The sequence below is a fragment of the Panthera onca genome, assembly GCF_046562875.1.
Source record: "Panthera onca isolate mPanOnc1 chromosome E1 unlocalized genomic scaffold, mPanOnc1 haplotype 2 h2.Chr16_ul_12, whole genome shotgun sequence".
NCBI lineage: Eukaryota > Metazoa > Chordata > Mammalia > Carnivora > Felidae > Panthera > Panthera onca.
The window spans coordinates 90,002-112,400 of record NW_027675811.1 but is presented as its reverse complement, the minus strand read 5'-3'; the positions used below and the strand labels follow the sequence as shown (position 1 = coordinate 112,400).

Genomic DNA, 22,399 nt, shown 5'->3' with positions numbered 1-22,399 from the left:
ATACACATGTGAAATTTTTAACGTAATAAAAATAAATCAGTGTATATGAAAAATAAGAGAATATCACAGATATATCTGCTTTCTCATCATACTTCTCACTCACTTTGAAGAGCCTTCACACCATCCAGCAGCCTTTTTTGATACACCTTTCCTTCAGCTGTAAGAAAAGACATGATGCACGGTCAGAGAAAAATAATAAGGGAGATGCACCTAAATAATAAATATTCTACAATTTTCTCCCTATTTCCATAATTTCAAAAAAAAAATAGACTTTTTAATGATTTTTCTGAAATGTACCTAACTTCCTCTCAAATAATGACAAAGTTGGTTTGGAGAAAGATTTTTAATGAGGCAAATTTATTCACTTTTGCATAAAAGGCAAGGATTAGTGGTTTAAAACTTATAAAACATATCTCATTTGATTTATTTTTACCCTTGACTTCTTTCCTTACATTCTTTCTTTTTCCATTTTTACATTTTTCCACTTACTCTCAGGAATATTAATGGAACCAAGGACAACAATACACATATCTTATTGGCAAGATTAAGTGAAATAGCTATTGATTACCATAATGAAAATGAAATGACCCTGGGTTTTTGGGTCACTTAGTTTTTATTCTAAAATAAAAACTAAAATTTTAGTTTTATTCTAAAATAATTATTTAGAATTATTCTAAATAATGTTAAAAGTTTTCAAAAATGATTAAATAAAACAAAACAACCTGTAACAATCTGACAGCATTTTAGAAGAAAATCTCACAGGCAAGTAGTCTAAACCCCTTGAAGTCTACATATATATTTTAAATCCTTACCATCAACTGGTAGAGTTTTTACTAAATTAAAGTATTCCTTGTCTGTGACCTCCACTTTCATGTCTTTCAGAGCACTGTCTACATCACTGACATCAATTTGCTTTCCTAGAAAAGACAGAAATGGTGATAAAAAAGAACTTGCGAAGAACACAAAATTAGTGAGTTTGATTACAATCAAATGCTGCTAACTAGCAATATTTTTACTCATGTGCCATTAAGATAATTTCATCGGTACTTAAGAATCACATAATCTATAACAAACAAAAAAATTAAAATAAACTTTTTTTTAATGTTTATTTATTTTTGAGAGAGAGAGAGAGAGAGAGACAAAACATGAGTGGGGAGGGGCAGAGAGAGAGGGGGACAGAATCTGAAGCAGGCTCCAGGCTTTGAGCTGCCAGCCCAGAGCCCAATGTGGGGCTCGAACTCATGAATGTGATCCAATCACGCATGACCTGAGCTGAAGTCGGACACTCAACCGACTGAGCCACCCAGGCACCCCCCAAAATTAAAATTTATTATCACCTTGGCTGGTTTATAAATATATAAATAATAAAATAATAATTTGGGTCTTTTCTTCACAAAATAGAAATGTAAGTAGTTCTCCTGATGGTTTGAAATTGTAATTATGTTAGGAGCAGTATAATGTTAGGCACATAAATCTAGAAAGGTACAAAGATTATATGCCTTAATATGAATTAAAAATTAATATAATATATATAAAAATACACATAGTGATGCTTGTTAAAAAGTATGTTTCAAAACAGAGCCTCAGGCTTCCACAATAATTTTTGTTTTGTACTATTTTTATGGTAAATAATCTTTTGATTACTATACTTTTGTAACTTTAAGAAGGAAAAACAATTTTGGTTTAATTAAGCCTTTTGTTTAAATCAGTGTAAAGGGCATCTCTGAAGTTTGCTGCCTAGAATCCTAAACTTTTAGTTCATAAATTAGGTATGTTGCATATTTCAAGTGCATATGTCTAGTATAAATTTCTTTTTATTTATTCTGCTTAAGAGTCACTTGGCTTCATTAGATTTATACTATTTATCTGTTCTGGAAAGTTCTCTTCAAATATTGCCTCTGTCTTGTTTTCTTTCTCTTTTCTTCCTGGAATTCCAAATAGATATATCTAAGATTTTCTTATCTATCCTCAGTGTCTCTTAACCTCTCTTTCAGAGTCTCCATTTCTTTGTCTTTCTGTGCTATACGCCTTGTAATTTCTTAAGTTCCTTAGTTCTTTCTTCAGCTATTTATAAATCCTTCAAGTATTATATTTATTTATTTTTTTAGTGGCTGAGTAATAGTCCAGTGTCTTTTTTTTCTTCCAAATTTTTATTTAAATTCTAGTTAGTTAACATATACTGTAATATTGGTTTCAGGAGTAGAATTTAGTGATCCATCACTTACATATAACATCCAGTGCTCCCTCCAACAAGTGCCCTCCTTCATGCCCATCACCTATTTAGCCCATCCCCTGCCCACCTCCCTCCATCTACCCTCAGTTTGTTTTCTACCATTAAGAGTCTCTTAAGGTTTTCTTCCCTCTTTTTTATTCCCTTCCCATATGTTCATCTGTTTTGTTTCTTAAATTCCACATCTTAGTGAAATCATATGGTATTGTCTTTCTCTGACTGACTTAGTTCACTTAGTATAACGCACCCTAGCTCTATCCACATTGTTGCAAATGGCAAGATTTCATTCTTTTTGGTGGCTGAGTATTATTCCACTGTATATATACACATCTGCTTTATCCATTTATCAGTTGATGGACACGTGGGCTATTTCCATAGTTTGGCTCTTATTGATAAATGAAACTAAGAGCTGGTTCTTTGAAAGAATTAATAAAATTGATAGCCTCCTAGCCAGACTTATCAAAAAGAAAAGAGAAAGGACCCAAATAAATAATATCATGAGTAAAAGAGGAGAGATTACAATCAACACCACAGAAATACAAATAATTATAAAAGAGTATTATGAAATTTTATATGTCAATACACCAGACAATCTGGAAGAAACGGACAAATGTTTTAAATTTTTACTATTTTCACCTCTCAAAAGTCTTTTTGGTTCTTTACCAAATTGCTTGCTCTTTACTTATGTGTTCCAGCCTCTCTTTTGATTATTAAACTATATTAAGCATGCTTATTTAATAATTTTTGGTCTGATAATTCCAAAATCTAAAATCTCAGGGCACCTGGGTGGCTCAGTCGGTTGAGCGTCCGACTTTGGCTCAGGTCATGATCTCACAGTCCGTGGGTTCGAGCCCTGCATCGGGCTCTGTGCTGACAGCTCGGAGCCTGGAGCCTGCTTCAGATTCTGTGTCTTCCTCTCTCTGCCCCTTCCCCGTTCATGCTCTCTTTCTCTCTGTCTCAAAAATAAATAAATATTAAAAAATAAAAATAAAAAAACCAAAATCTAAAATCTCTGCTCATCTGCTAAATGTTGTTCATTATGGGGGTCTTACTCATGGTGACTTGTTTCTTTGTATGTTTAATAATAATTTTAAACTATAAACTGCTCTCTATGTGAAATTTTTGTTTTGAGAAAGAGAGTACCCTTCAAGACAAGAGTCAGATTGATTCATTCTAGATTATCAGTGCATGAGGTCAGGTGACACTTCAGGAGCATTAACATAGCACATCAATACACAAAGACCATCGCTTATTATAGATTATCCCTTAATTCAGTAGCCTTGGCTATATCCTCCTTGCTTCAGAGAAACGGCCGTTTCTAAAGTTAGTCAAAACATCTTCAGATCTCACATTAAGATCATATTTAAATCTGACAGCACTATATACCATTATAATCTCTACTGCTACCTGAAAGTGTCCAATATCGTTTTGACTAGTTGGTTACTAATAATGGACTATTGCTACTTTCTCCCCATATTACTATCAATGGTGTAACACTCTCTTTTTTTTTTTTATTTTTTTTTATTTTTTTTTTTATTTTTTAATATATGAAATTTACTGTCAAATTGGTTTCCATACAACACCCAGTGCTCATCCCAAAAGGTGCCCTCCTCAATACCCATCACCCACCCTGCCCTCCCTCCCACCCCCCATCAACCCTCAATTTGTTCTCAGTTTTTAACAGTCTCTTATGCTTTGGCTCTCTCCCACTCTAACCTCTTTTTTTTTTGGTGTAACACTCTCAATCCAGGGACTCTATTTCCTTCACCGGTAGAGAAGAATTCTACTTCTGTAATTACAATTTCTGGAGTTCAAGAAGGGTCCATATCCTAAACAGATCATTTGGAAACTTCAGTACCACACTCTGATTTAATATTATTTGTTGGTGGGTCTTGTCTTAAAAGTGAAAAGGGACATAGTAGGCTAAATATGCAATAATTGGTTTAGTTTCTCTTGAAAGATCCAAGTCCTTAACTGATATAATATTGGTTCAAGTGACTGAACATTGCCCTTTCTAGAGATTTCAAACTGGTAAAACTCAAGGATAGGTGACATACTTTTGTAGTAATTATTACTTGGTGCTTTGATGCTGCTCAAAGAAATTGCTATCATAAAGGAAGAAGTCCACAGTAAAATAGATGATATAATGACTAGAGAGAATGCTGTAGCAGATCATCCTATTAAATAGACTGTGCAGAAAAGAGTTAACACAGCAAACCTAAGTCTGCGATCTTTACAAGAGCCTGCTTGCCAGGTGGTACTTGGCTGGCATATGGGAACTCGGATTTCAGAATGTTCCCTCCAATATCAACTGATAAGCCTAAGTCACTGTGCCTAGACTCGTGCAAACAATGCGATTTATGGTGAATATTGGTTTTTCTTCTGGGAGTCTGGTATATTGAGAGTTGTTAGGCAGAGGGTGCCTATGTGACAAGCCTCCAGTAAAAAACCTTGGGCACTGAGGGCTTAATGGGCTTCCCTGGGCACACATGTGAAACTGCATTTTTGCTGCTGGAGGGAAAGTATGTTATGTGTGACCCTTCATAAGAAGGAGAGCATAGGAAGCCTTCACATAGATTCTTCTAGAAGCTGCCTACGTGTTTTTCTCTTACTGATCCAGCTATATCCTTTGTGTTTACCCTTTGCATCATACAGTTCTATGGGTTTTGACAAGTGCAATATGTCACGTATTTACCATTACAGTAACATACAGAACAGTTTCACTGAACTAAAATTCCCTTGTGACTCTCGTGTCCATCACTCCTTCCTATGCCACCCCCCGTAAACTCCTGGAAACCACTGATCTTTTAACTGTCTCTATAGTTTTCCCTTTTCCAGAATGTAATATGTTGGAATAACACAATATGTATGTAGCCTTTTCAGACTGGCTTCTTCCATTTAGCAGTATGCATTTAAGATTCCTTCATGTCTTTCCATAGATTGATAGCTCATTTCCTTTTATAACTGAATAATATTTCATTATGTGAAGGTACCACCATTTGTTTATTCATTCTTTAATTGAAGGTCATCTTATTTGCGTCCAAGTTTCAGCAGTAATGAATAAAGCTACTATAAGCATTTGTGTGCGGCTTTTGTGTAGACATGTTTTCAGCTCATTTGGGTAAATACCTAATTTGCAACTGTTGGATCTTATGGTAATACCGATTAAGTTTAGCTTTGTAAGAAATTGCCCAACTGTCTTCCAGAGTGACTCTGCCATTTTGCATTCCACCAACGATGAATAAGAGTTCCTCTTGTTAGCCATTCTAATAGGTACGTAGCATTCTCTCATTGTTTTAATTTGCAATTCCCTAATGACATATGATGTTGACCATCTTTTCATATCCTTATTTGCCATCTGTATATCTTCCTGGGTGAGGTGAATATTCAGATCTTCTGTTCACTTTTTAAAAAATGTTTGTTTATTTATGAGAGAGAGAGAGTGTGCAGGGGAAGGGCAGAGAGAGATGGGGCAGAGAATCCGAAGCAGGGTCTGGGCTGACAGCAGAGAGCCCAATGCGGGGCTTGAACTCATAAACCATGAGATCATGACCTGTGGTGAAGTCAGATGCTCAGCCAACTGAGACACTCAGGTGCCCATGTTCACTTTTTAATTAGGGTTGTTTTCTTATTGTTTAGTTTTAAGAATTCTTGGAATATTTTGGATATAAGTCCCTTATCAGATATGTGTTTTGCAAATATGTCCTTCCCGTCTGTGGCTCATTTTTTCATATTAAAAACTAAAGTTCGTGTTTGTTTGTTTTTTTTTTTAAGTTTATTTATTTATTGTGAGAGAGATCATGCTCACCCATGCAAGTAGGGAGGGGTAGAGAGAAAGATAGAATCCAAGCAGGTTCTGTGCTGTCAGTGCAGAGTCGGACATGGGGCTCAAATTCATGAACCACGAGATCATGACCTGAGCCAAAACCAACAGGCAGACGCTTAACCAACTGAGCCACCCAGGCGTCCCTAAACTAAAGTTCTTTCTGAGTGACCTCTTATAGATAAGAAAAACATGTGTAGGATCAGATTCAAAGATTCCATTATAGAATCACAAAATTTGACTTCAATTTTGTAAAGAAATACTTGGAATGGTCAGATTATAATATCCATGACAATAAGATCCAGCAAAGTCAGGATTTTTACCTCCTTGCATACATTTCAAATTGATTATTTGCCACAATCCTACATAAAACAACATATCACTGTAGGAATAAAAACCCCACATTATTGTATTTTTAATTTTATTTTGAGAGAGAGAGGGAGAGAGGGAGAGAGGGAGAGAGGGAGAGAGAGAAGAGAGAGAGAGAGAGAGAGAGAGAGAGAGAGAGAGAGAGAGAATCCCAAGCAGGCTTCATGCTAGGCATGGAGCCTGATGTGGTCCTCAAACCCATGACCCTGGGATCATGACCTGAGCCAAAATCAAGAGTCAGACGCTCAATCAGGTGCCCCAAATTTGCCACATTATTAAAAACTGATTAAGATATTTTGTATTATATTAGAGGATATCACCAATTCATGCCTCCCTCCTCTGAAATAAAAATAACTCTGGAAAATCTGTAACCTTGAGCCCTGAATTACAACTATACCTTGAGGGACCATTTGGGCATTTCCAAATGGATTTTATATAGTTGCTTCTGAGTTATGAATATGTACTAATAATATTATGTTTATTTTCTGGATGGGTTGAAACACTCTTTTGTCAAAAATCCATAGCACACATAGTGGTTAACAAACTTTTAGATGTCCTGTTACCTACCTAGAGCATTCCATCTTATCTATTCAATTGTAGGGCAATATATTTTCTTTTGGTAATTATTCATGATTATACAAGAAGTTTTTCCTATTATTCAGAAATTTCACTGTCTTTTGAACACAAAAACTTCTGGGAATATTTAAGAGACATTATCAGAATTGGAAAATTACATTAAAGACCTCAAACTGAGGTTCTTCAGAGAGTCCAAGAAGCAGGTAGTTCATATAATTCACCTGCTGACCCCAAATCCGAGATCCTCAGAACAAGCGGAAAACTGCATGAAGTAGACAGCTTCCATGTAAGATCATGAGAATAAGAAAACACTGATTATCAGTGCTTTGTATACTTTTCACGTATTTTTATTCTTATTTTGTCATATTTATTCTTTTTATTACTTAATTATATACTTCTGATTTAGCCTATCATGATCTCCCTTACTACTATCAATAACTTATCAAAGTTTAAGTTTTACTAGAGACAATCAGTTTGCTACAGTTAGGACAATCCTAACTCTATAACTCATCCTTTTACTAGCAAATCAATTTAAAGAACTGCTGTGGGGTTAAGTGACAATTTATGTGTATGAATTGTGCATGACTTTCCAATACTCTTGATGGACCTTGCCTTCTTATAAAGAGTCCATGAGATTAGAAACTTTTCTGGGGAAATAAATAATATCTAGTGGAACAGATTCCTAAGTATAACGTATTCCATCTACAGTAATAAAAAAAATTTGTGGCTGACTGAGCATATCATACAGTCCATGCCCTATTATTCAGTACAATAAGCCAGGTAAAATTCCCGGGATAAATGATAGAATTGCCTTCAATTTTCTTTTGACTAGAGGGGGATTTGCCCCATTGTTAATAGTGTGTATTGTACTTAGATTCATACCATAGACCAATTTATCTAAGAAAAGATAACTTGATTATGTAAGGTAGACTTAAGGCATTATTGGGACTAGTTTTCTTTCAGGCCTAAGAAATACTGGACCATGATTCTAGACTGCCTTCCATTTCCTTCTTATAACACCTTCAGCTAGTTTTGTTTGTGTCACAGCTGTTTGAGTTCTGCTTTTCAGAGTCTTAAATGCTTCTATGTAGCTGCTGTATGAACAAATAATTAAACAAATGATTCAGAGACAAAACCAGGACGAAACTATCCTGACATTCAGATGTCAGCTCATCTCAAAGAAAATCAATAATGGTGAAGGTCTGGACAGTTCCTGGTAATCTCTCCTAGGGCTATGGTTGAGTGAGGATCAAATGGTGGAATTAGGAATAAAAACATTCTCACATTATTAAGAAAAGTCTGTGGCTATAATACAACATTATCAAAAGAATACAAATTGTGAAAGACAGAACAAAATGTATTTGGACAGTACCATATTCTATTGCCAGATGAAAAACAAAGACCTAAGGTCACCTGCTGTATTATGCGGAGTGAATACCAGACTTAAAAATATATATTGTTCCTTATTTATAATAAAAGGCACATCTTCGTGTTGGAGGAAAATACTACATATAATAATATAAGGCTAATATCACTGCGCAGAAAATTATGTTGTTGATGACCTATTCAAATAATTATGTCTACATGTAGTATCTCAGTTATAACCTACATTTTGAAATTTCTTCTCATAGGTAAAGACCTAGTGCCTCTGTTGCAAAAGCACAGATTATCAAAAATAAATAGGTTATCAAAGCAGGTAGAAATATTTAATCAATGAAAGGTTAAAATAGTGAAATTAACAAATAAAGGGATGGTAGAAAATATCATTTGAACCGTGTAAAGAATTAAGTAACTTTTCACTTACCTAAGACAGAACTCAATTCTTCAATCAACGTATCTAGTTTGACCTTCCCTTTATCTACAAGTCAAGACAAAATTTACACACTGAAAAATCCAAACTCAAAAAAAAATAAAGCATAAAACACTTAAATTATGAACTAGAGTAGAGCCTAGATGAAAGCCATTCACTATATCTTGTCCTTTTTTAAATTTATAATTCTTGGATTTTGATAGATAGCTCCATTATCTGCAAGGGACACTAAGATTGTTTGAATCATACAGTTTATCTTAGGTAAAATGTTCTCTTAAGTCTTTTGGATTCGTTCTGTTTCGAACTCCATGTTTCTTTAGGAATGGCTGATAACACATGACTGGTATACATTTAAAACTATTGTTTGTGGTATTATGTTGCTTTCTATCATTGGAGAAAGACAAAAAATTTCAGGAAAAGGATCAATGAAGAGCAGAGTGTGTGGTAAAACTAAAGCTTTTAAATTTTGCTTGAGGGAAAAATGTCATGTAGGGAGTGGAAAGATGATTTGAAAGAGATTGGTTGGAACCAACAGTTTAGACACTGACATCAGATTGCTTGGATTTGGGAATAGAGTAGTGGGGAAAAAAAAGATACAAATCTTGGCTCCACAAAATTTACATTAATTTGCTTTGTTTATGGCTGTATTCCTAAGGCTAAAATAGAGACTGCTAGGTGTTAGGTGTTTAATAGACATTGTTACATGAATGAATAAATTAATTTATCATAAAAATGCTTAGCACTGTGTCTGGAATATTGCAAGACTCGATGCATATAAGGTAAGAGGGGTTCACTGAAAGTCTTCTTTTTAATTAAAAAATTTCTTAATGTTTATTATTTATTTATTTTTGAGAGAGAGAGAGAGAGAGAGAGAGAGAGCGAGCAAGCAGGCCAGGGGCAGAGAGAGACTATCCTAAGCAGACTCCACGCTAACAGTGCAAGGCCTGACACAGGGTTTGAACTCAGGAACTGTGAGATCATGACCTGAGCCAGACACTTAACTGACTGAGCCACCCAGGCACCCCCAGTGAAAGGTTTTAATCGGAGGAATGACAAAGTCAGATTTTCACTCTGGTTAAGTCATTCAGGCTAGTGTGTACAGAATGAATTTAAGGCAGTGTGACCAGTGGCTGTTACACCAATCGGGAGCCTTCTGTAGCAGTAAGTGAAGGATGATGAAGATTCATCAGTAGGGTAGCAAAGTCAGAGAATATGTCTTTGGGATATGTTTAGGAGAGAAAATGAGGGAACATAAGTCAAAGATAGTTTGTGGCTTATTTCATGGGCAATTGTGGGTAGATGACAGCAGCAGAGGAATAAGAAAATAACTAGGAATGAATTTAACAGGGAAAATAGTTTACTTTTCATATGTTGAATTTGGATTTCCACTGGGATATCTATGTCTCAATATGGATTTGTTGATATAGGAGATCTCTTAATTGATCTCCGTTTAATCAACCTGATGGCCTGAACTATATTCATCATTCATACTGATGCTGATGGTATGCTAAACTTTTACATCTAGTAAGCTACACTTTTAGTAAGCCAGCACATTTGTGTTCTTATGGGTTGAGTTGTTGAACTTGTTTCCAGGCTTCTTTTTATAAAGAGGTGTACTTATTATTAAATTGATAACTTAATCATTATATAAACTGAGGAACTATAAATGGAAAAGGGAGTTATTACCATAAAAACAAATTTGAATGTTTTAGAGAGTTTATGTAAAGGCAAATTGCTAAAAAATAGTTGTGTTGAATTTGGTGTGGATAAAGAACTATAAAAAAATTGGGGAAAGAATTAAGATCTAGATGGATTCTGATGGAAAATTCTGCTCAACGTTTAAAAAAGCACTTTGCTCCACTTAAGAGAAACTAAAAATGGGGGGTGCCTGGATGGCTTAGCTAGTTAAGCATCCAATTCTTGGTTTCAGTTCAGATTATGATTTCACAGTTCATGAGGATGAGCCCCACAACAGGCTCTGCGCTGACAGTGTGGAACCTGCTTGGGGTTCTCTCTCTCTCTCTCTCTCTCTCTCTCTCCCTCCCTCCCTCGCTCCCTCCCTCCCTCCCTCTTCTTCTCCCTCTCTCTCTGTCCCTCCCCAGCTCATGCACACACATGCATGCTCTCTCTCAAAATAAATTTTAAAAAAACTTAAGAAAAGAGAGAAACAGAAAATGGGAGTGTAGATGACAAATGGGTATATTTGTGCAAGAAAATCTCCAAAGAGCATGGCTACATTAAATTAAAATAGCATTGGCTCAATTTTTTTCATGGAAACAAAACATTTAAGGTATGTGTGTGTATATATATATATATATATATACACATATACATATGTGTATATATATATGGATATATGTATACATGTATATATATATAAATTTAAGGTATGTATATGTATATACATGTATATATATATATGTGTGTATATATATATATATACATATATATATATATATATATATATATAAATTTTATTATTCCTTACTTTAACTAAATTTTTATATTATCAGATCTTGCCCCTGCCATGGTACATAAAAAGACCTCAGTGTCCTAAACTGAAATGTATGAAATAAGTATAGGTTTGAGATAAAAGGCTTGAAATCTTAAATACATATGGTTAAGTGGAATCATACAGGAACAGTGTGGAAAGAGCCTGAAAATAGAACTGTTATATTACTATCATTTAAGCCAGTGATTTTCAAAAATTTTTACTGTAAACCATACTGAGAACTCTGAGCACGTGCACACACACACAAGTGATCATGAAGACTCATGAAACAATATCTAGCTTTACTATTTTATTCTATTTTATTAAAAAAAAAACTCAACCCACTGGTTTGAAGTGAGAAAGAAAAGCCTATAAGAAAATGAGCCTTGTGGGGCGCCTGGGTGGCTCAGTCCGTTAAGTGGCCGACTTCGGCTCAGGTCATGATCTCGCGGTCCGTGAGTTCGAGCCCCGCGTCAGGCTCTATGCTGACAGCTCAGAGCCTGGAGCCTGTTTCAGATTCTGTGTCTCCCTCTCTCTGACCCTCCCCTGTTCATGCTCTGTCTCTCCCTGTCTCAAAAATAAATAAACGTTAAAAAAAAAAAAAAAAAAGAAAAGAAAAGAAAATGAGCCTTGTGAACAAGACAAGGGTACACATTCTCACCACCTCTACTCAACACAATACTGGAAGTCTATTCTAGAGCAATCAGTCTAAGGGAAGAAAAAGCATCCAAATAGGAAGGAAGAAGCATAATTGTCTTTGTTTGCAGATTATATCATCTTATATATAGAAAGTCCTGAAGACTCCACCAAAAAACTGTTAGAACTAATCAATGAATTTAGTAAAGTTGCAGGATACAAAATCAGCATAATGAAATCAGTTGCATTTCTATACACTAACAATGAAATATCTGAAAAAGATATAAAGAAAACAATACCACTCACAATAGCATAAAAAACCCAAGATATTTGGGAATAAATGTATGTATGTATGTATGTATGTATGTATGTATCTATTTATCTATCTATCTACAAATAGGCTTAACAACCAGTGCGGAGCCCAATGTGGGGCCTGAACTCACATCCCGGAGATCAAGACCTGAACTGAGATTGAGAGTTCGACACTTAACTGACTGAGTCACCCAGGCGCCCCTTCGGAATAAATTTAAATAAGGAGGTGGAAGATCTATATAATGAAAACTACAAAACCTTGATGAAAGAAATCGAAGAAGACACAAGCAAATGGAAATATATCTCATATTCATGGGTCAGAAAAATTAATATTGTTAAAATGTCTATACTACCAAAAGTCATTTATAGATTCAATCCAATTCCTATAAAAATTTCAATGGTATTTTTTTCATAGACATACAAAGAAATCCTTAATTTATATGGAACCACAAAGGACCCCGAACAGCCAAAGCAATACTAAGAAAGAAGAACTAGGCTGGAGGCATTACCCTTCTTGATTTCAAACTATTATTACAAGGCTCATCAAGCAGTATGGTACAGCATAAAAATAGATACATGGGCCAAGAGAACAGAATTGAGAGCCTGGAAATAAAACTTCACATATACAGTCAACTGTCAACAAGGCAGCCAAGAATACTCAATAGGGAAAGGATAGTCTCTGATATAATGGTATTGGGAAAACTGGATAACCACACGCAAAAGGATGAAACTGTGCCATAATCTCATACCACTCACAAAAATGAACTTGAAATGGATTAAAGACTTAAATGTAGGACCTGAAAACTGTAAAAATTCCAGAAGAAAACATAGGGAAGAAAGCTCCTTGACATGAGTCTTGGCAATTATTTTTTTAGATAGGACACAAAAAGCACAAGCAAAAAAAAAAAAAAAAAAAGAAAGAAAGAAAGAAAGAGAAAGAAAAAGAAAAGAAAAAATTACTAAGTGGGACTACATCACACCAAAAGGCCTCGGCCCAGAAAAAGAAACAATCAAACAAATGAATAGGCAACTTACAGAATGAGAGAAAATATTTTCAAACTGCATTTCTGGTAAGGGGTTAATATTCAAACTATATAAGGAACTTGTACATTCAGTAGCAAACCCCCCAAAAATCCAGGGAAAAAATGGGCAAAGAAACTGAATGGCCATCTTTTTAAAGAACACACACAAATGGCCAATAGGTACATGAAAAGGTGCTCAAAATTACTAATCATCAGGGAAATGCAAATCAAAACCATAATGAGATATCACCTCACACTTGTTAGAATGGCTATCATCAAAAAGATAAGAGATAACAAATGTTGATGGAGATGTGGAGAAAGGGAAACCCTTGTTCACCGTTGGTGGGAATATAAATTGGTGCAACCACTGTGGAAAACAGTACAGAGGTTCCTCAAGTAATGAAAAATAGAGTTACCATATAATCCAGCAATCCCACAGCATATGATTCAAAATCCCACTTTGAAAGAGGATTTCAAAAAGATATCTGCACTCCCATGTTCATTGAAACATTAATCACAATAACCAAGATATGTCTCTATCAACAGATGATTAGAGAAAGATGTGGTATATTATATACAATAGAAAATTATTCAGCCATGAGAAAAAAGGAAATCTTGCCATTTGTGACATGGATAAACTTTGAAGGCGTTGTGCTAAGTGAAATAAGTTGGACAGAGAAAGACCAATACTATATGATATCACTTGCATGTGGAATCTAAAAAAACTGAACTCACAGAAACAGTAAAATTGTGGTTATGAGGGGCTGAGGGAGGAGGTGGGGAAATGGGGAGGTGTTAGGTTAAAGGTACAAACTCCCATTTCTAATGTGAGTAAATTCTGAGACTATAATACAGAATGGTGATTATAGTTAATAACACTGTCTTACATACTTGAAAGTTCCTAAGAGAGTAGATCGTAAATGTTTTCACCATAAAAAAGAAAGGTAATTATGTGATGCAACAGGGGTGTTAGTTATGGCATAAACGTTTTGCAATATACAAGTATATAAAATCAACAGGTTTACACCTTAAACTTACACAACGTTATATGTTGACTGCATCTCAATAAAGATGAAAACAATAAATATCTCTTAAAAAGTAAAGGGGGAATGTCAGTGCTCACCATCATCTGGCAATCTTTCTATCAGATCCATGAATTCTCCTTCTGTGATGCTGATTCCCATGTTTTCTAAAAGAGTGTCCAGCTTATTGACATCAACACTGCCTCCTAAGTAAGGAGCAGGAAAGGAATATAGTAAAACAATCTTTCTAAAACTGGGGCCGTGCATTCACTCTACTGTGTTATTATTCCTCTTTATCAAGCATATGTTTTATTATAATAAGGAACACTTCACATATTTCTTAGCATTATTGTTAAGATTTTCAAGGCAAACACCAAAAATCCAGTTTTGTTCAGTGAATAGGACAATAAACTTCCTTTCACTTTTATGTTAGGATTCTGAAAAGCCAGAGCTAGAGGCGACTGACATAATATTCTATAAAACAAGAGGTATTTTTGTTGCCTGCACTTTCAAATTATTTGCCTTTACTTTTGATTGAAATCTTTACCTGACAGCATTCATTCTTCACCTTTTGCTTCGTACTTTATTTTGTTTCTTTGGGGCTAAGGTAGGAAAATCCCAGACAGTTTAACACTTTCTGTAAAGTATTAGTGCAGGAAACTACTTGGTTTACCTGATAAAATGCAGATCTACTAAAGAAACATAAATAAAGACACAACTATATAGGAAAGGACGATTCCGATTTTAACGACACAACTAAAGGTTTCAGATTCTGTCTTTTCACAGTGCTTCTTACTCACGTTTGAGAGACTTTAGGCCCTTCATCAACCTTTTCTTATACACTTTTCCATCAGCTATAAAAAATGGGTATTTTGAAAACAGAGTCAGAAAGAAAGAGTTTAGAAATCTTCGAGTAAGGAACATTTCAAATTACAAACAGATAAATAGATACACCAAAATGTTTGCTCTCAGGGGTAAAGGAGTAAATTGGAAATCATAATCATGAGATACTCTTTTTTGTTGTTGTTCTTCTGTATTGAGAATGTAGGGACAATAACAGCCTCAAATACTGTTTGTGGGAGTTCAAATTATAAATATTCTGAAAGGCAAGTGAGAAGACAAAATATCTTCCATTCTGTAAGTCTACTTAAAGGAATTTCATCTCAAAAGATTTCAGAATGCTTACAAAGATTTATCCACAAGGCTGTCAAATAAAAAAAGGACATATATTCAAAGATGGAAAACTGTAAAATATACATCTCATTTTTCACGGTAGCTATCACTTTGAGTTGGGAATAGAGAGGTTTTATTTTCACTTATCTACACTATCAAGGTTTCTATGATAAATACGTTACCATTGTGAAGACATAACAGTTATAAATAAATTAATAACACATAAATATTATCTATCAATCTAGTATCTACTGTGCACTAGAAGGAAATGTATGAAAATATTAATAATGATTATCTTTGGGTTAGAGGACTAAAAGCATTTTTTATGAAATTTTTTGTTGTAGTTAAGAACTATGGCCTTTTCTCAATGTGCCATATTACCCACTTATTGATAAACTATATATTCGATGCTGCAGAAACACACAACTATTAGTTGGTGCTGGGAAAACTGGACACCTTCCTCTCTTTCTTTTTTCTTTTTTTTAAATGCTTTTTTTTTTTTTTTTAAATCCAGCTGATCAGTAACCTGAGGGCTGAGTAATGAATTTTTCCTTTGATAGCAACTCATAACTGAAAAGGCTTAGACAGATGATTTTTATTTTTTTTTTATTTTTTAATTTATTTTATCTTATTTTTTATTTTTAGACAGATGATTTTTAAATCAAAATCCAAGTGGTGAGATTTTTCTGTGTATTTGCATTAGCTTTTTAACAGTTTTCAAGCATTTTTAATTTATTTTGTAATTTTTCATATACTTCTACAAAACTAGTCTTTCTAAAACACCAAAATAGCACCCATAAGACTCACCATCAAGTGGCAGTGTCTTCAGCAAGTTCAAATGTTCATTAGGTGTGAGCTTGATCCCCAAGTTTTCGAAAACACTTTCAAGTCTATTGGCATCAACTTTGTCTCCTTTGAAAGAAAAACGGATTGTTGACACATGGAAATTTTAGGACATTATAATGATCCAAAATAATGAAACGGCTGACTTAGAAGAATACCATCCTCACTTTCATATTCTCATATATTCTAATAGTGTTTAAGAATAATGAGGCAAAACTTATTCCTTGATTCTTCGTAAAGACAGAGTGGCCTCCTAAGACTAATGGCAAGACACCATAGAAGAAAATGGTTATATAATTGGCTAGTAATTTAGGATATTTAATCTGTTTTTCTCTTTTTAATGTTGAATCATGTGATTATTATTTAAAGCAGAATATTTTCTAAACTTATTCATCTTCCTATATTCTGTGCCTATTTGGCTACTCAAGCCAGTAGTCATTAACTCAAAAGCTTATAGGAGCCTAGACAAAGAAGGAATGAGTGAAACTAGCACATGCCTTGTCCCAAGAGAAAATACATCAGTTATTGTGGTGAGGAAATGTAGGGCCAGTGTTGCCTTATCTTACAAAACTTGACTGCAGACTGGATTCAATTCATGGGTGGCCCGTTTGTTAAACCTCTGATTTAAACACTGGTTAGGATCAATATAATACTGGCAGAAACTACAAGAAAATATCATTATTACTTAAATATCACCATTTTCTTTTGTAGCCAAATGCTAGATAATTCAAAGTCAAAGGGAGAAGTAAAGTTGAATGGAAATACTTCATGAAAATATGTAAAATATCAACATTAATAAATTTATGATATAATATTGGGAAAACACTATGCAAAATATAACATAGGGTTAGAATTTAATTAAAAATGTTTAAGTAATGTCTTACTCACCCGAAAAAGATTTCACTTCATTCATCAGCTTTTCCAGATCAACCTTGCCTTTAACTGTAAGGCAAGGAATAAATTGGATAGAAACATGACAATGAGACCAAGAAAATGTGTTGCATAGAGCAGAAAAACTTAGCAGTATTTATTTGCTTTAGAAAATTTAACCTTTTGCAGGTACACGCTTTTAGTTACAAAATAAGTCATGGGGTTGTAATACACAGCACGATGACTATACTTAATACTGAAATATTAATATTTGAAAGTTGCTAAGAGAGTAGATCTTAATTTTTTTTAACGTTTTTTTTTTCCTTTGAGAGAGAGAGAGACAAAGAGAGACCAGGCAGGGGAGAAGGGCAGAGAGAGAGAGAGAGAGAGAGAGAGAGAGAGAATCCCAAGCAGGCTCCAAGCTCAGTATGGAGCCTGATGTGGGGCTCAATCCCAATATCCTGGGATTGTGACCTGAGCTGAAATCCAGAGTCGGATGCTCAATCGTCTGAGCCACCCAGGCACCCTGAGAGATCTTAAAAGTTCTCATCAAAACAAAAAATATTTGTAACTGTATATTATGATGGATGTTAACTAGACTTAATATGGTAATCATTTTGCAATATATACAAATATTGAATCATTATGCCTGAATGTAATGTTATATGTCAGTTATACCTCAATATAAAAAATATAAAAACTGGTTACACATACACACACACACGCACGTGCACATCACACACAAGTGCACACACACTAAAACTTAACCTTTGCTACACCCTTCATAAGAAGGTAGACGAAGAGGGGCACCTGGATGGCTCAGTTGGTTGAGCAGCTGACTTTGGCTCAGGTCATGATCTCACGGTTCATGAGTTCAAGTCCTGCATCAGGCTCTGTGCTGACAGCTCAGAGCCTGGAGCCTGCTTCGGATTCTGTGGTTCCCCCTCTCACTGCCCCTCCCTGCCTCATGCTCTGTCTCTCCATCTCTCTCTCAAAAATAAATAAACATTAAAAAAAAAGAAGGTAGAAGAAGAAAGATGTCAGCTTGAATGATAATAAGCACAATTATTTCCTGAAACAAGTAATACTCCAATATTTCCAATATATTATGCTCAGGGAAGAAAAGTGGCTAATTCCCATCATTTAGTTTCTGAAAAGTGCTTTTTTCCCCATAGTAAAATAATACTCCATGTTAATGAGAAAATCTAGCTATAACCTAGTGTTATAGGAAACACGGTGTAACATGTAGTTATTCATGAATTCAACAAACTTGTTTTTGAGTGCCTACAAAATACTCAAAGAAAAACCAGAAAAGTGTATCAATTACCAATAATGTTGTTAATTCTGTGGTGAGAATTTTTGGACCTTATTCTTTATCTCTCAAAGTATTCTTAGCCACTAATAACTTCTGCATCAATACCAACTACAGGTCAGGGCAAAATGGAAAATGTGTGCTGGTTTACCTGGGTCATTACAAGTAATCAAGTCTGTCATGAAAAAGAGATGGGATCCTTGGAGAGGATTACAATTTCTGGCCTGGCTTTGTACATGGGTCACTGTGGTTTTCTGTTCATCCTTTCCTTTGCCCATCTGGCTTATTACTGGGAAAATTCTGACCCAAGATGAAAGGGCTCTCTGCCATAGGCCGTCTAATTGGGAGGGAATTCTGTTCCATTAAAATATTCCAAGTTCTTCTCAGCAGAGGAGGAATCTACTAGTAAGATTTAAAACATCTGTGTGACAAGGGCATTTTTTAAAACTGAAGTTGATCATTTTCCTTTATTTATAATGTTATTCTTACTCTTTTGTATTTACTTTAATAAAAATTTTGGAAGGGCTTCTGTGAACATGGAGAGTGGAAGATGGCTCATATCCCTTTAACTACCACCTCAAAGCTGTCTGCCTTTGAAATTCAAATGTTGCTGGTCTCTCTAGGCTGCCAGGGCTATGTCAAACCTTCAGCTCTGGTTGTGTCCTGGAAGAAAGAATGGGCATGGGATTCTTTCCCCTCTCAACTAGGGAAGCACCAGAGAGGTGTCAGAGTGCACCAAGAGAACTAGAAAGTAATAGATTTGGGGAAAAGCTTGGCATTTAGAATCCTGAAGACCCTGGTGAAGATCAGTAGAGGCCAGCATGAGGGCATTCCAATTCCTCCGACTCCTAAAAGAGCACGAAGGAAGAAAATAGGTGGGCAGAAACATATATGCTCCTGAGGTGGTAGAAACACAGAGATGTCAAAACAGATGCTTCCTTCTTTTCTAGAAGTTTGAAAGTAATCTTTTATGGAATATGTAATATTAAGTGCTAAAGAATCTTGAAATAGAAAGGAAATTATTTAAGATAGTTTTTTTTTTATTATTGAGAGAGAGAAACACACACACACACACACACACACACACACACACAGAGCAAGCAGAGAAGGGGCAGAGGGAGAGGGAGGGAATCTTAAGAAGGCTCTGTGCTCAGTGCAGAGCCCAATGCAGGGCTCAATCTCACAACTGTGAGATCATGACCTGAGGAGAAATCAAAAGTTGGATGCTTAACTGAATGAGCCACCCAGACACCCCTAAGAGAAATTTTATGAGTTGTTTGTTTGTGGGAGTTAAAACTGTATGGTTGGGGAAGTAAAAGACATTCCCAAGGTCTCATGGTGGGGAGTGGGGGAAATGGTAGGAGGAATAAGAGTCTTCTAAATCACTTATTGTGATTGCGTGGGGGGTCAGAGGGAAGGGATAAAAGTGAAATGAAATATTTGATCGGAAAGGCTATCTTGATGGAGAATAAAGTAGTATTTTATTGCCAGTAATAGTTATTATATGTAAGTATGACAGTGAATGGGAGGAAAAGAAATGTAAGACTTGATGAAATGTGATCCTCCTCTGAAACTTCAGAATTAATTAGGAAGAAAACAAACATAATGAATGACAACTTGAACAAACCAGTGATAATAAGCCTAAGAAAAAAGAAAAAAAAACAACAGAAAATAAGTAATAAACATAAGATTAAATAAACAAAATTAAATATATCCAGTATTACACCAAATCTGAGCAAACTGAAATTTCTCATTAAAAAAGGAACGACAGGGGCGCCTGGGTGGCTCAGTCGGTTGAGCGTCCGACTTCGGCTCAGGTCATGATCTCGCGGTCTGTGAGTTGGACCCCCTCGCCGGGCTCTGTGCTGACCGCTCAGAGCCTGGAGCCTGTTTCAGATTCTGTGTCTCCCTCTCTCTCTGCCCCTCCCCCACTCATGCTCCGTCTCTCTCTCTCTCTCTCTCTCTCTCTCTCTCTCTCTCTCTGTCAAAAATAAATAAACATTACAAAAAAATTAAAAAAAAAAAAAGGAATGATAGGGGCACCTGGGTGGCTTGGTTAAGTGTCTGACTTCGGCTCAGGTCATGATCTTGGCAGTTCGTGGGTTCGAGTCCTGCATCAGGCTCTGTGCTGACAGCTCAGAGCCTGAAGCCAGCTTCGGATTCTGTGTCTCCCTTTCTCTCAGCCCCTCCCATGCTTGTGCTCTGTCTCTCTCTCTGTCTCTCAAGAATGAATAAACTTAAAAAAAATTTTTTTTAAATAAAAAAAATAAAAAAGGAACGATTGTCAGATGGGTTCCTTAAAAACCCAGCTATATGATGATTTCGCAAAATATATTTCAACCAAATGATAAGAAGATTGAAAACAGAGGAATGGGCAAAGATATCTGAGGCATATATACAAGCAAAAAGAAACCCGTACCATCAGTTATTAATATCAAAGTATAACTTAGAGTCAAATCATTAAACAGATATAAAGGGGGACATCAAAAGGTATAGTTTATGAATAATATTATAACAGTCATAAACCTATAAACAAAGATTAATATTTTATCAACATTTATTTAGAATTTGAATATGGATTATGGTCTGATTCAATTTTCTTTTTTTCTGGTTAAGTATTTAATCGTATTCGTTTTCATTTTTAAAATTTATTAATTTTTTAAAAATTTACATCCAAGTTAGTCAATGTATAGTGCAATAATAATTTCAGGAGTAGATTCCAGGGATTCATCCCCTACATATAACACCTAGCGCTCATCCCAACAAGTGTCTGCCTTAATGTCCCTTGCCCAATTAGCCCATCCCCCCACCCACAACTCGTCCACCAACTCTCAGTTTGTTCTCTGTATTTAAGAGTCTCTTATGGTTTGTCCCCCTCCTTGTTTTTATATTATTTTTGCTTCCCTTCTCTTGTGTTCATCTGTTTTCTATCTTAAATTCCACATATGAGAGAAGTCATATGATATTTGTCTTTCTCTAATTTCACTTAGCATAATACACTCTAGTTCCATCCACGTTACTGCAAATGGCAATGGCAAGATTTCATTCTTTTTTGATCACTGAGTAACACTCCATTACACACACACACACACACACACACACACACACACACACACGTACTACATCTTCTTTATTCATTTATCTGTCGATGGATGTTTGGGCTCTTTCCATACTTTGGCTATTGTTGATAGCACTGCTATAAACACTGGGGTGTATGTGCCCCTTCGAAAAGCATTCCTGTATCCTTTGGATAAATACCTAGTAGTGCAATTGCTCAGCTGTAGGGTAGTTCCATTTTTCTTTTTTTTGAGGAAACTCCATACTGTTTTCCAGAATGCCTGCACCAGTTGGCACTCCCACCAGCAGTGCAAAAGGGTTCCTCTTTCTCCACATCCTCACCAACATCTGTCATTGCCTGAGTTGTTAATTTTAGCCATTCTGACAGGTGTGAGGTAGTATCTCATAGTGGTTTTGATTTGTATTTCCCTGATTATGAGTGACGCTGAGTATCTTTTTAAGCCTGTTAGCCATCTGGATGTCTTCTTTGGAAAAATGTCTATTCATGTCTTTTGTCTATTTTTTCACTGGATTATTTATTTTTTGGGTGTTGAGTTTGATAAGTTCTTTGTAGATTTTGGGTACTAACTCTTTATCTGATATGTCGTTTGCAAATATCTTCTCCCATTCCGTCAGTTGCCTTTTAGTTGTGCTGTTTTCCTTGCCGTGCTTAATGAGGTCCCAATAGTTCATTTTTGCTTTTGTTTCCCTTGCCTCTGGAGACATGTCAAGTAAGAAGTTGCTGTAGCTGAGGTCAAAGAGGTTTTTTCCCGCTTTCTCCTCTAGGATTTTGATGGCTTCCTGTCTTTCGTCCATTTTGAGTTTATTTTTGTGTGCGGTGTAAGAAAGTGGT

General features: G+C 35.5%; 1 protein-coding gene across 1 annotated transcript in view; it reads right to left on the bottom strand.

Moving 5' to 3' along the window:
* The window catches only part of LOC145715124 (uncharacterized), a 37,326-nt gene that overhangs the window by 395 nt on the left and 14,532 nt on the right, over positions 1-22,399 (bottom strand). The window contains exons 8-14 of the mRNA XM_081794742.1: positions 17,196-17,249; positions 16,272-16,376; positions 15,092-15,145; positions 14,393-14,497; positions 8,803-8,856; positions 813-917; positions 104-157 (exon numbers count right to left, since the gene is read on the bottom strand). Coding sequence (XP_081650868.1) covers positions 104-157; positions 813-917; positions 8,803-8,856; positions 14,393-14,497; positions 15,092-15,145; positions 16,272-16,376; positions 17,196-17,249 — 531 coding nt within the window. The remainder of the gene's footprint in view (positions 1-103; positions 158-812; positions 918-8,802; positions 8,857-14,392; positions 14,498-15,091; positions 15,146-16,271; positions 16,377-17,195; positions 17,250-22,399) is intronic.